Below are 13,618 nucleotides of genomic sequence, written 5' to 3' on the forward strand. Positions count from 1 at the left end.
AAAAACTGAAATACATATTAAACAAAAATTAGGAGGGAGCATCCAGGGACTAGCTCAGTGAAGTTTCAAGGGTAAATTTCATGAGTGGAAATCAGGAGTATAGTTTGGCCTGAATTCAAGTACAATGCCTAGCGAAAACAAAGAAAAGAAAAGGCATCTGCAATGACCAGGAAGCTAAGAGACAGACCATCAGTATCATCAAAATCTGCCCTGATTTTTAGTTCTGCACTCTGCACTCCAGCAGGCTGTTCTGTTTGCCTCCTTTCTAAAAGGCTGTCCTCTCAGCCATAGGCTAAACCAAGCACTGGATCCAGTCTCAACAGGAAACACAGAAGAAACCAAGATAGGAGTGCCTTATGTTTATTGTGCTGGTGCCTAACTGGTTTCTAGTTCCTCATCTTAACTTAATATAGGCTCTCTCCTTCCTACATATTTACTTGCCCTTTCAGCTAAATTCTCTTGACTGCCCACTGTGACCAACTCTGAGCCAGACTTGCTTTCAGGCTTGCTCCTACCTATTCTTTTCTTATTTATTTATTTTTTTGAGACGTGTTCTCTTTCTGTCACAGATGCTAGAATACAGTGGTGCAATCGCTACTCACTGCAGCTCAAACTCCTGCGCTCAAGAGCTCCTCCCTCCTCAGCCTCCTGAGGAGCTAGGACTATAGGTGTGCATCACCATGCCCAGCTAATTTTATTTATTTTTTTTATTTTTTATAGAGACAGGGTCTCGCTATGTTGCCCATGCTGGTCTTGAACTCTTGGCCTCAAGTGATCCTCCTGCCTCAGCCTCCCAAAGTGCTGGAATTACAGGTGCGAGTCATGCCCCCAGCCTCTCCCTATTCTTTCTTAGCCTTCTGCTCACCAGCTGTGGTGTCTATCTGCAAATATGGCTGCCAATACTCATCTCATCCCTGTACATGCATGTCTCTCCGCTTCACAAAAGGTGAAGTCTGTTTATTTCCCCTCCCTTTGAGGGGAGGTGTTGTGACTTTTGAGGGGAGGTGTTGTGAGAGGAGGTGTTGTGACTCATCTCATCCCTGTACACGCATGTCTCTCTGCTTCAAAGGAGGTGGAGTCTGTTTATTTCTCCTCCCTTTGGGCTGGTGTTGTGACTTTACTCTGAGGAACAGAACGTGGCAGAAGTGACACTGCAAGTTTTGGGCCTAGTTCTTAATTCGTCTAGCAGCTTCTGCTTTGATTCTCCTGGAACCCAGCTGTCATGCTGTGAGAAAACTACAGGTTATCCTGCTGGAGAGACGGCACATGGAGAACCAAGACGCCATTGCCACAACCCGCACCAAGGCCCCAGGCATACGAATGAGGAACAGAGCCCATCTTTCCTCTGCATGTGTAATCTCAGCCTGCACCATATAAGCAAAAGAACTGTGAAGCTGCATGAGTAATCTCAGCCTGCACCATATAAGCAAAACAACCATCCAGACAACCCACAAAATGTGACAAATCATTGTTTCTGTAGTAAGTACTAAGGTTTTGTGACTGTCATACAGCAATAGATAACTGACACATCATCTTCCTTCCCGTTGCCACGATCCACCATTATTGCTCTGTCCCTACTACGACATGATTTAGAAAGAGAAACTAGGGACACCTACACAAGCCTAATCATTGTATTTAGATGAGTTATGACAAATTAATGACTCGGTGAGCTTTTAGCTCATCTACCCTTATACAATTTGTTCACTGAGATTTCCTTGAATTAGTAAAGGGAGACTAAAGTTATGCTGTGCAGAAGATAGTAAAAAAGCTAGTTCTAAATTCCCAAAGTTAAGGGTTTTGGAACATGCTTCTCCTCTTGGACCCCAAACTAGTTCCTTCTCCCTTAAAATTCCCTGCTACATTGCCATCCATTATAACATGTCACTTCTCTTCAATAGTTTTCACTACCATTGGAATATATTCAGATTTCTCAGCATAGAGTTCCCCTTGGGTGGTGGCAGAAAAAAAGCACCCACTGGCATGGGAATGCCCATGAGCTTTCCTTCATTTGGGAGTGCCTGGGCCTGAATAGTCACAGACTACAAGTCAAATCCTGCCACAACAGGGTCAAGGAAATACTCAAATTCTTATCTTCTAAAGCAGTGGTCCCCAGTCTTTTTGGCACCAGAGACCAGTTCCATGGAAGACCATTTTTCCATGGGACCAGGGAGTCAGGGGGAAGGATGGATGATTTTGGGATGATTCAAATGCATTACATTCATTGTGTACTTTATTCGTATTATTATTATTATTATTATTATTATTATTGAGAAGGAGTTTTGTTCTTTTCCGCCCAGGATGGAGTGCAATGGCATGATCTCGGCTCACTGCAACCTCCGCCTCCCAGGTTCAAGCAATTCTCTTGCCTCAGCCTCCCGAGTAGCTGGGATTACAGGTGCGTGACACCACGCCTGGCTAACTTTGTATTTTTAGTAGAGACAGGGTTTCACCATGTTGGCCAGGCTGGTTTCAAATTCCTGACCTCAGGTGATCTGCCTGCCTTGGCCTCCCAAAGTGCTGTGATTACAGGCGTGAGCCACTGTGCCCAGCCCTATTTCTATTATTATTACATACTCACTATAATGTAGAATCAATGGAAGCCCTGAGCTTGTTTTTCTGCAACTAGATGGTCCCATCTGGGTTGAGGGGAGACAGTGACAGATCATCAGGCATGAGATTCTCATATGGAGCGTGCAACCTAGATCCCTCGCATGCACAGTTCACAATAGGGTTTGTGCTCCTATGAGAATCTAATGCCGCCGCTGATCCGACAAGAGGCAGAGCTCTGGCCTGGTTCCTAACAGGCCATGGACTGGTACTGGTCAGTGACCCAGGGGTTGGGGATCTCTGCTCTGAAGTATTTATGGGGGGAAATGATATGTAGGATTTTTTCTAAAAATACTCCAGGGGAAAAAGTGAGGGGAGGTGTAGATGAAACAAGATGGGCAGCATCCTGACAACTGTTGAAGCTGATTGATGGGAATATGAGGCAGGGGAGTGATGCTATTCATTCTATTTTCATGTATGTTTGAAAATTTACATACTTTAAAGCTTAAAAACATTTTTAAAAATCATGGCTCAATAGTTACTTAAAATAGATGGGCTATTAGGGTTTGAAAAGTCTCGTTACAGAGATTTGTTATAACACATATGACCTTACACAAATTCAATGATTTATACTTTTGTCAGAAATTTTCTTTAACAAGAAAATTCTGGACCCCGATAATGAGTGATACAAATCAAATCAAAGGCACAGGGTTTTCAATAGGGATCCAAGGGCCCTTGAAGGATCCATGAACGGGCGTTAGGAAGTTAATAAACTGAATTTTTGGTTATACATACTGATGTGTATCATTCTGGGGAGACAGTCTAAAGCTTACCTCAGATCTACAAAGGGATGGATAGCTACCACTACTCCCTCAAAAAAACTTAGACATATTAAGCATATTTCCATGGTAGGAAATAGTTTTCAAAAAGAAGACATAATTTTGAGGAAAAAAATTGTATGAATTAGTTTGACTTTACCACAAGGGCAGCATGCCTTTTATGTGACTGAGAATAACAGTGCAGGCAGCAGTGCATGAGCAGCAGCCAGGGTCAGCTTTCTTTCACATTTCCAAATCCAAAGGATATCAAGTGTTTCTTTGTTTCTCTTACTTATCAGGAATCCAGAGTCTCACGGTTCTGTCTCGTGAGGCAGACGCCAATAAGTTTCCATGTGGAGAAAACTGCACGCTGGTTACAACATCCTTGTGACCCACATATCTGTAAGCTCTAGCATGTGGCTTGAAATTCCATAGCATGAGAAAGGTATCCCAAGAAGCAGTAGCTATCAAGAAATAGAAGAACAAAACCACTGTTTGTTAAAATGCAAACATAGGTGTGTCTCATTACAATGAGCAGCATATCTAATAACAAGGCATCCAGGTAATAGAGCGGCTGGAGGTTGTAAGGCTGCCCAGGTAATAGCCAAATTACTTTTTAAAGGTACTCAAAACTACATCACTAATATGCAAGCTTGGCTGTGTCCTATGTAAGCACACAGCAGGATGACTGGCCCCCGTATTCAATTAGCGCTCAATAACTTTATTTACTAGAAGGCCGCAGCACAGTGTAACAGAGGGTACACGGGACTAAGAGTCAGTTTTGTTTCTAACTCTGGGTAATGGAAAGCTAGTTAACCTCTGTGTCATGATGTCATGAGGACTGAATGTTTTTCCTGAGAGGGATGGATGAGATAATTTTTCAAACTGTTTATGTGGAAATAATTTCACACTTACAGAAAAGTTACAAGAATAGTACAAATAACACTAATATGCCTTTTACCCAAATCTACTTGTTAATGTTTTGCTTCATTTGGTTTGTAATTTGCTCTGTACTTGTTTCTCCTTGCGCATGAACACACGTAAACCCACACACACAAACACATACGTATTTCTTTGTTCCTGAACCATTTAGGAGTAAGTTATGCAACTCACAGCATCTTTATTCCTAAATACTTCAGTGTGTTTTTCCTAAGATTTAAGATAGTCTCTTAACACACCCATAGCACAGTTAGCAGCTTCATGAAGCTGATTATTAAAGATGCAATATTTTAATATAGCAACTATATTGTATCAACTGATCCAGTAATACTTTTATAGCTGGATAAGATGATTTTATTAGTCTCTTTCTGCTCTATAATTTAATGGCATTTGATGATTAATAAAAGAATTAAAAGAATCGTGTGTGTCAGACAATAGTTTAAGGATTTACAAAAAGGAAAAATGCAATCAATGGTGGAAATAACTGACTTGACAAAGAATGAACAAATAAACAAATGAAAGGTAGATCTAACTCTTGCCTAAAAAACAAATTTTATTATATGCATGTAGCCCTAGAATGGCTCCAATAATAGGAAGTAGGTCAATGAGAATCACTAAATCTGGATTGTAGAGTGCTTAGAAAAAAATGTAATGTTATAAATTTGAACACAATTAGTATCACTGTTAGAGAAACATAGGGCCTGGCTATATAAAGTCACTGAAACCTATGTTCTTTTGCCAACATACAAAGTTCATTTGGGCTCAGCCCATGCATTATTTCCATGTAAAACAGTTAAAAGTGAGTTCAGCTACAATACTGCTTAGCACCCCCTTTTTAAAAAAATACAAAAAGTTAATATTCCACCAGAGCTTATCCAAATTACTAAAGATTTATAGCAGAGTCAGAATTACCCAAGGCTAATGCAGACAAAGCAAGGAAACTGATGAGTTATCATATGTAATAAACTCAGGACACTATTTGAGTTCTGTGTATCATGCTGCAAACGAGATACACAAAAGCAAATAAGATACAATCCCTTCTCTCAAAGAACCACATAGTAGGGAAGACAGTATTAATAATACACAGATACAGAAAACTTTTATATATTATTTACTCATCAATGTTAGGTGGGGTGATTGGGTGGTCCACTCTGAGGAAAGGACATTTGAGCAGAGAGGTGAGTGAAATAGGGAGCGATCCTGGCTGAGACATGGATAAAGAGTGCTCTGAGCACAGGAATCCCTGTGCAAAAGCACCTGGAAGAATGAGGAATGACAAGGAGGTCAGCGTTTCCATAGTAGACAGGAGAGAAGAGACCGGTGGGAGGGAAGCTGAAAAGGGGGCAGATGGAGGAGGAGAAGCCATGGTGGGAGGTGTGTCTTCTTCTTCTAAAGTGCAATGTTTCATTATCCTAAGCGAATTAATGCAGGAACAGAAAACCAAATACCGTATGTTCTCATTTACAAGTGAGAGCTGAACAGTAGGTACAATAGACATAAAGATGGCAACAATAGCCACTGGGGACTACTAGAAGAGGGAGGAAAGGAGCGGGGAAAGGTTTGAAAAACTATTGAGAACAATGCTCACTACCTGGGTGATGGAATCAATTGTACCCCAAATCTCAGCATCGTGGAGTAAACCCATGTAACAAACCTGCACATGTACTCCCTGAATCTAAAATAAAAGCTGAAATTATTGAAAGAAAAAAAAAAACCTGCGATGGGAAACTACTCTAGATTTTGAGCAGGGGCAATCTCATGATCTGGTTTAAGAACACTGCCACTTTGACAATAAGGAAAGGATTTTTTTTAAATTGTGTTCTCAAAGGAGGGCACTAAATTATGGAAATAAAAAATAAAACAATTGTGGTGGGTCAACTGGATATTCATAAGGAAGAAAATTAATCTTGAATCCTACACTTTATACCACATACAAAAGTTAATTCCACGTAGAAAACAGATCTAAATGTGTTACGTAAAACAATAAGCTTTTAGAAGAGAACACAGAATATCTTCATGACCTTGGGGTAGGCAAACACTGCTTTAAAAAGACATTAACGTGTTTGTTGAGGGCGGAGCCAATGGCCGGGAAGTGTTGTTGGCGCACGCCTTCCGGATCGCAGCTCTCGCGGTGGCCATCGCCTTCATCTTAAGGGTGTTGCTTGGCCGCCGCCTGGTAGTCCGGCGATTCATTTCTTGCTCGGCCTCCTGGAGCTGTGGTCTGTGTGGGCTTCCACCTCAGACACCTGCGCTGGCTCAGCGGGGCCGGAACATGGCTGCGTCGGGTCTGGATCATCTCAAAAATGGCTACAGAAGATTTTGTCGACCTTCCAGGGCACGTGACATTAACACAGAGCAAGGCCAGAATGTTCTGGAAATCTTACAAGACTGTTTTGAAGAAAAAAGTCTTGCCAATGATTTTAGCACAAATTCTACAAAATCAGTGCTTAATTCAACACGCAAAATAAAAGACACTTGTGTTCAGTCACCAAGCAAAGAGTGCCAGAAATCACATCCAAAGTCAGTTCCACTTTCTTCAAGGAAGAAAGAAGCCTCTCTGCAGTTTGTTGTAGAACCAAGTGAAGCCACCAACAGATCAGTTCAGGCCCATGAAGTTCGTCAGAAAATTCTGGCAACTGATGTTAGTTCCAAAAATACACCTGACTCGAAAAAAATGTCAAGTAGAAACATAAATGATCATCACAGTGAAGCTGATGAAGAATTTTACTTATCTGTTGGCTCACCTTATGTTCTTTTGGATGCAAAAACATCTGTATCGCAAAATGTTATTCCATCTAGTGCCCAAAAGAGAGAGACTTACACTTTTGAAAATTCAGTAAATATGCTGCCTTCAAGTACAGAGGTTTCACTTAAAACCAAAAAAAGGTTAAACTTTGAAGATAAAGTTATTTTAAAGAAAATAGAAATAGATAATAAAGTATCAGATAAAGAGGATAAAACATCAGAAGGACAAGAAAGAAAACCATCAGGATCATCTCAGAATAGAATACGACATTCAGAATATGAAATTTAATGACAAGCTAAAAAAAGTTTTTCAACATTGTTTTTAGAAACAGTAAAACGAAAAAGTGAATCCAGTCCCATTGTTAGGCATGGAGGAATTGCTCCACCTCATTCGTGTCCTCCCGATGATATGAAGTTGATAGAGGATGAATTTATAATTGATGAGTCAGATCAAAGTTTTGCCAGTAGATCTTGGGATTACTATACCAAGAAAGGCGGGGCCTCTGAAACAACGCACCATATCCCCGGCTGAGAGCACTGCACTCCTTCAAGATAGAAAGTCAAGAGAAAAGCATCATAATATATTAGCTAAGACTTTGGCAAATGACAAACATTCCCATAAACCTCACCTAGTAGAGACATCTCAGCCCTCTGATAAAACAGTACTGGATACAAGTTATGCTTTGACAGGTGAAACAGAAAATGACTGTAGATCTACAAAATATGAAATGTATTCCAAGAATGCAGAAAAATCATCTAGAAGCAAAAGGACTATAAAACAAAAACAGAGAAGAAAATTTATGGCTAAACCAGCTGAAGAACAGCTCGATGTGGGACAGACTAAAGATGAAAACATACATATGTCACATATTACCCAAGACAAATTTCAAAGAAATTCAGACAGAAATATGGAAGAGCGTGAAGAGATGGGAAATGATTGTGCTTCCAAAAAACAGATGCCACCTGTGGGAAGCAAGAAAAGTAGCACTAGAAAAGATAAGGAAGAATCTAAAAAGAAGCGCTTTTCTAGTGAGTCCAAGAACAAACTTTTGTCTGAAGAAGTGACTTCAACTGTCACGAGAAGTCGAAGAATTTCCAGGCATCCGTCTAATTGGTGGGTGGTAAAATCAGAGGAGAGTCCTGTTTATAGCAATTCTTCAATAAGAAATGAATTACCACTGCATCCCAACAGTAGGCAAAAATCTGCTAAGAAAACAAATCAGTCATCTAAGAATATTGGGAAAAAAACTATTCCACTTAAAAGGCAGAAGACAGCAACTAAAGACAGCCAAAGGGTACAGAAGTTTTTAAATGCTAAAGGTTCTGGATGTATCATTGGTCATGATGAAATTTCCAGTTGTTTGCTGAGTGAGCCATTGGAAAGTGATGAGGCAGACTTGGCTAAGAGGAAAAATCTGGATTGTTCTAGATCTACAGGAAGCTCAAAGAATGAAGATAATATTATGACTGCACAGAATGTTCCCCTAAAGCCTCAGACCAGTGGATATATATGTAATACACCAACAGAGTCAAACTTGGATTCTGGAGAGCATAAGACTTCAGTTTTAGAGGAAAGTGGACCTTCCAGGCTCAATAATAATTATTTAATGTCTGGAAAGAATAATAATGATGTGGATGATGAGGAAGTTCCTGGAAGTTCAGATGACTCAAAACGATCTAAAGTGATACCAAAGAACAGAATCCATCACAAACTAGTATTGCCCTCCAACACACCAAATGTTCGCAGGACCAAGAGAACACGTTTGAAACCTTTGGAGTACTGGCGAGGACAGCAAATAGATTATCAAGGAAGGCCATCAGGAAGATTTGTGATTAGTGGAATACTATCTCCAGGCAAAATATCGTCTAAAAGGAAGGCAAGAGAAAATATTGGAAAAGTCGACAAAAAAATCTAATAAGAAAAGGATCTGTCTTGATAACGATGAAAGAAAGACTAGCTTAATGGTAAATCTAGGTATACCTCTTGGAGATCCTTTGCAGCCAGCAATGGTAAAGGACCCAGAAACAAGAGAGATTATTCTCATGGATCTTGTAAGGCCACAAGATACATATCAATTTTTTGTTAAGCATGGTGAGTTGAAGGTATATAACACATTGGATACACCCTTTTTTTCTACTGGGAAATTGGTATTAAGACCACAAGAAGAAAAGGGAAAGCAGCATGTTGGCCAGGATATATTGTTTTTTTATGTTAACTTTGGTGACCTTTTGTGTACTTTACACGAAATACCTTATATAATAAGTACTGGGGATTCGTTCTATGTTCCTTCAGGTAACTATTATAACATCAAAAATCTCCTGAATGAGGAAAGTGTTCTTCTTTTTACTCAGATAAAAAGATGAAAGATCAACCAACCTTAAATATATGTGTGTATATATGTATATGTGAAAAAGTTTGTATAGTTGGGACATTTGTCTTTGTAATTACTTGTGATGTTTTAAAATAAAAAATTTATTCATTTTTGTGAAAAAAAGACATCTATCCCTATCCCTATCCCTATCCCTATCCCTCTCTCCCCACGGTCTCCCTCTCCCTCTCTTTCCACAGTCTCCCTCTGATGCCCAGCCGAAGCTGGACTGTACTGCTGCCATCTCGGCTCACTGCAACCTTGCTGCCTGATTCTCCTGCCTCAGCCTGCCGAGTGCCTGCGATTGCAGGCGCGCGCCGCCATGCCTGACTGGTTTTCGTATTTTTTTGGTGGAGACGGGGTTTCGCTGTGTTGGCCGGGCTGGTCTCCAGCTCCTAACCGCGAGTGATCTGCCAGCCTCGGCCTCCCGAGGTGCCGGGATTGCAGACGGAGTCTCGTTCACTCAGTGCTCAATGTTGCCCAGGCTGGAATGCAGTGGCGTGATCTCAGCTAGCTACAACCTCCACCTCCCAGCCTCCTGCCTTGGCCTCCCAAAGTGCCGAGATTGCAGCCTCTGCCCGGCTGCCACCCCGTCTGGGAAGTGAGGAGCGTCTCTGCCTGGCTGCCCATCGTCTGGGATGTGAGGAGCCCCTCTGCCTGGCTGCCCAGTCTGGGAAGTGAGGAGCGCCTCTTCCCGGCTGCCATCCTGTCTAGGAAGTGAGGAGCGTCTCTGCCCGGCCGCCCATCGTCTGAGATGTGGGGAGTGCCTCTGCCCCGCCACCCCATCTGGGATGTGAGGAGAGCCTCTGCCCTGCTGCGACCCCGTCTGGGAGGTGAGGAGCGTCTCTGCCCGGCTGCCCCATCTGAGAAGTGAGGAGCCCCTCCACCCGGCAGCCGCCCCATCTGAGAAGTGAGGAGCCCCTCCGCCCGGCAGCCGCCCTGTCTGAGAAGTGAGGAGCCCCTCCGCCCAGCAGCCGCCCCGTCTGAGAAGTAAGGAGTCCCTCCACCCCACAGCCACCCCATCTGGGAAGTGAGGAGCGTCTCCGCCCGGCAGCCACCCCGTCCGGGAGGGAGGTGGGGGGCAGCCCCCGCCCGGATAGTCGCCCCGTCCGGGAGGGAGGTGGGGGCCAGCCCCCGCCCGGCCAGCCGCCCCGTCTGGGAGGGAGGTGGGGTCCAGCCGCCGCCCGGCCAGCCGCCCCATCCGGGAGGGAGGTGGGGGGCTCCTCCACCCGGCCGCCGCCCCATCCAGGAGGTGGAGGGCACCTCTGCCGAGCCGCCCCTTCTGGGAAGTGAGGAGCCCCTCTGCCCGGCCACCACCCCGTCTGGGAGGTGTACCCAACAGCTCATTGAGAACGGGCCATGATGACGATGGCGGTTTTGTGGAATAGAAAAGGGGGAAATGTGGGGAAAAGATAGAGAAATCAGATTGTTGCTGTGTCTGTGTAGAAAGTAGACATAGGAGACTCCATTTTCTTCTGTACTAAGAAAGATTCTTCTGCTTTGGGATGCTGTTGATCTATGACCTTGCCCCCAACCCTGTACTCTCTGAAACATGTGCTGTGTCCACTCAGGGTTAAATGGATTAAGGGCGGTGCAAGATGTGCTTTGTTAAACAGATGCTTGAAGGCAGCATGCTCGTTAAGAGTCATCACCACTCCCTAACCTCAAGTACCCAGGGACACAAACACTGCGGAAGGCTGCAGGGTCCTCTGCCTACGAAAACCAGAGACCTTTGTTCACTTGTTTATCTGCTGACCTTCCCTCCACTATTGTCCTATGACCCTGCCAAATCCCCCTCTGCGAGAAACACCCAAGAATGATCAATAAAAAAAAAAAAAAGAAAGAAAAAAGACATTAACGTTAATAAGTATAGAGGAAAAGAATGATAATTTGTACTGTGCAAAAATTAAGAAGTTTTGTTCACTGAGAGATACCACTAACCAAGTAGAAAAGCAAGCCACCAAGTGGCAAAGAAGATATTTACAACACATATATCCAACACATAACAAAGTGTGCATATACAGAATCTATAAAGAATGCTACGAATCAGCCAGGTACAGTGGCTCATGCCTGTAATCCCAGCAATTTGAGATGCCAAGGTGAGAGGACCACTTGAGGCCAGGAGTTTGAGACCAACCTGGGCAACATAATGAGACTCCATCTCTACAAAAAAAATAAAATTTAAAAAGAATGCTACAAATCAATAAGAAAAAGGCTACTACTCAACAACAACAACAAAAATAGGCAAAGGACTTAAACAGGCACTTTGCAAAAGAAGATACCCATATGGTCAATAAACATATGAAAATGTGCTCAATTCCATTAGTCATCACGAAAACGTAAATTAAAACCACAATGAGATATCCGTGCACACTCATCAGAATGATTACAATGAAAAAGATAAATAACACCAAATCTTGGTGAGGATGTAGAACAACTGTAATGTTCATATACTACTAGTTGTTATAACCACTTTAAAAATCTATTTTGAAATATCTATTGAAGCTGAATATATACTTAGTATTTGATTCAGCAATTCCACTCCTAGGAATATACCCACAGAAATTCTTATGTATGGTTAGCGAAAGACATGTGCAATGTTTGTGGCAATACTATTCACAATAGATCAAAGCTAGAAGCCCAACTATCCAAGTAAAATGAATACATAAATTGTGATATATTCATGTTGCATACCTACTGTGTTAAATTTTACTTATATGAAGTTTAAGAAGAAGCAAAATTAACCTATGAAGTTAGAAGCAAACATAGTGATTATGTGGATGGCAGGGAGGGAGTATAATGGCTAGAAGGGAACACAAGAGGGGACTTCCGGAGATGCTGGTAATGTTATGCTTCTCACTCTGGGTTTTGGTTAAATATGCAGGTCACATTCTAAATATTCATCAAGCTTTACAGTTATATGATTTGTGCAATTTTTGGAACATATCAATGCTTCAATAAAACATTTAGGAAAAAGCAGAAAACATCACTCTAGCTGTTGTGTGGAGAAGCTACAAGGGGCAAGGGACAGATCTATTAGGAGGCTACTGCAATCACGCAGTCAGGAGAAAGCAGTGGTCTGGACTAGGCTGCGGGCCTTGGAAGGAGGAGAAAGAGTCAAAATCAAGATATACTGTAGGGTCTGTGAGGCTTGCTAATGACTAGATGTGAGGGAGAGAAAAAGAGAAGATGCTAGAATTTTGGCCTGGGCACTGAAGTGAGTTTTAGTGCCATTTAATGAGATGAGAAAGACCAGAAAAGGAGATCTGAAGTGATACAGGTTGGGGTGGACATAGTAAATTTGAGATGCCAATTAGACATACAAGTGAAAATGTCAAGTAGGAAGATGGATATACCCCCCCTGGAGCCCAGGGAGAGGTTCTGACTGTACAGTGTGGTGGTTAAAAGAACACCCTGTGAAATTAGACTCACTGTGTTCAAATCCATGCTGTCACTTACTGCTGTGTGCCCTTGGGCAAGTTATTCCACCTCTCTGTGCCCAGGACATTTCATTTGCAAAATGAGGTGTTAAAAGTATTAAAGGAAATAGTACTTGCAATTTATGCCTGCCACATGAAAAATACTCAAATGTAGCTATTATTGCTAAAGTTTTCTCTGTTAGTAGTAACTTAGAGAAAGTACTAAAGACTGTAAACTGGATGGGATCACTGAGGAAATCAGTACAGATAAAGAAGAGGTTGAGGACACTTAACGTTCAGATAAGGAAGAGCAAAGGAAGGAGCCACAAACGAAGTGGGAGAGGACAAGGACATTGTGGTGTCCAGGAAGAGAAGGAGCATTCCAAGAGGGGGTGACAAGTGTGTCAAATGAGGTTTAGTAAAATCAGGCCTGATCAGGACCTGCTACATAATTTGCAGGGCCTAGTGCAAAACGTAAATGTGAAGCTCTTATAGGAAAATAATTAAGAATTTCATAGCATTAAACTAAGCATGGGGCCCTGTGCAACTGTACAGGAGGTATGCCCATAAAGCTGGCCCTGGGCCCAAGAGAGAGGAGGTTCCAGCTGGGTTTCCTGGGTGGAGTAGGGGCTCAGAAAGCTGTGAAACTCACTCATTTCCTGCATCAGGACTTACTTTGGTCCTGGATAAATAATATTGAAGATATATACTTAAAATATTCCTAACATCAGAATTTGTCCATGTGTTTTCTTCCTCAAGAAAGTGGGATCAAAGCCAGAAA

General features: G+C 42.3%; 2 protein-coding genes across 19 annotated transcripts in view; one reads left to right on the top strand and one right to left on the bottom strand.

The window, feature by feature from the left end:
• The window catches only part of POC1B (POC1 centriolar protein B), a 132,595-nt gene that overhangs the window by 99,662 nt on the left and 19,315 nt on the right, over positions 1-13,618 (bottom strand). For 10 of the 18 annotated variants that reach the window (XR_008538532.2, XR_008538534.2, XR_010148099.1 and 7 more), the window contains exon 3: positions 3,658-3,829. The exons of the other annotated variants lie outside the window; for them this stretch is intronic. Coding sequence is in view for 6 of the 10 variants with exons in the window: in XM_016923965.4 (XP_016779454.1) it covers positions 3,658-3,829 (172 nt within the window). In the remaining 4 variants the exon portion in view is untranslated. The remainder of the gene's footprint in view (positions 1-3,657; positions 3,830-13,618) is intronic. 18 annotated transcript variants of the gene reach the window in all.
• LOC467087 (centromere protein C-like) lies at positions 6,469-9,462 on the top strand. Its single transcript, XM_054664591.2, is given in 3 exon segments — positions 6,469-7,524; positions 7,526-8,953; positions 8,955-9,462. Coding segments are annotated over 3 exon segments (2,835 nt in total). The 5' UTR covers positions 6,469-6,576; the 3' UTR covers positions 9,414-9,462.

This window comes from Pan troglodytes, chromosome 10 (genome assembly GCF_028858775.2).
Source record: "Pan troglodytes isolate AG18354 chromosome 10, NHGRI_mPanTro3-v2.0_pri, whole genome shotgun sequence".
NCBI lineage: Eukaryota > Metazoa > Chordata > Mammalia > Primates > Hominidae > Pan > Pan troglodytes.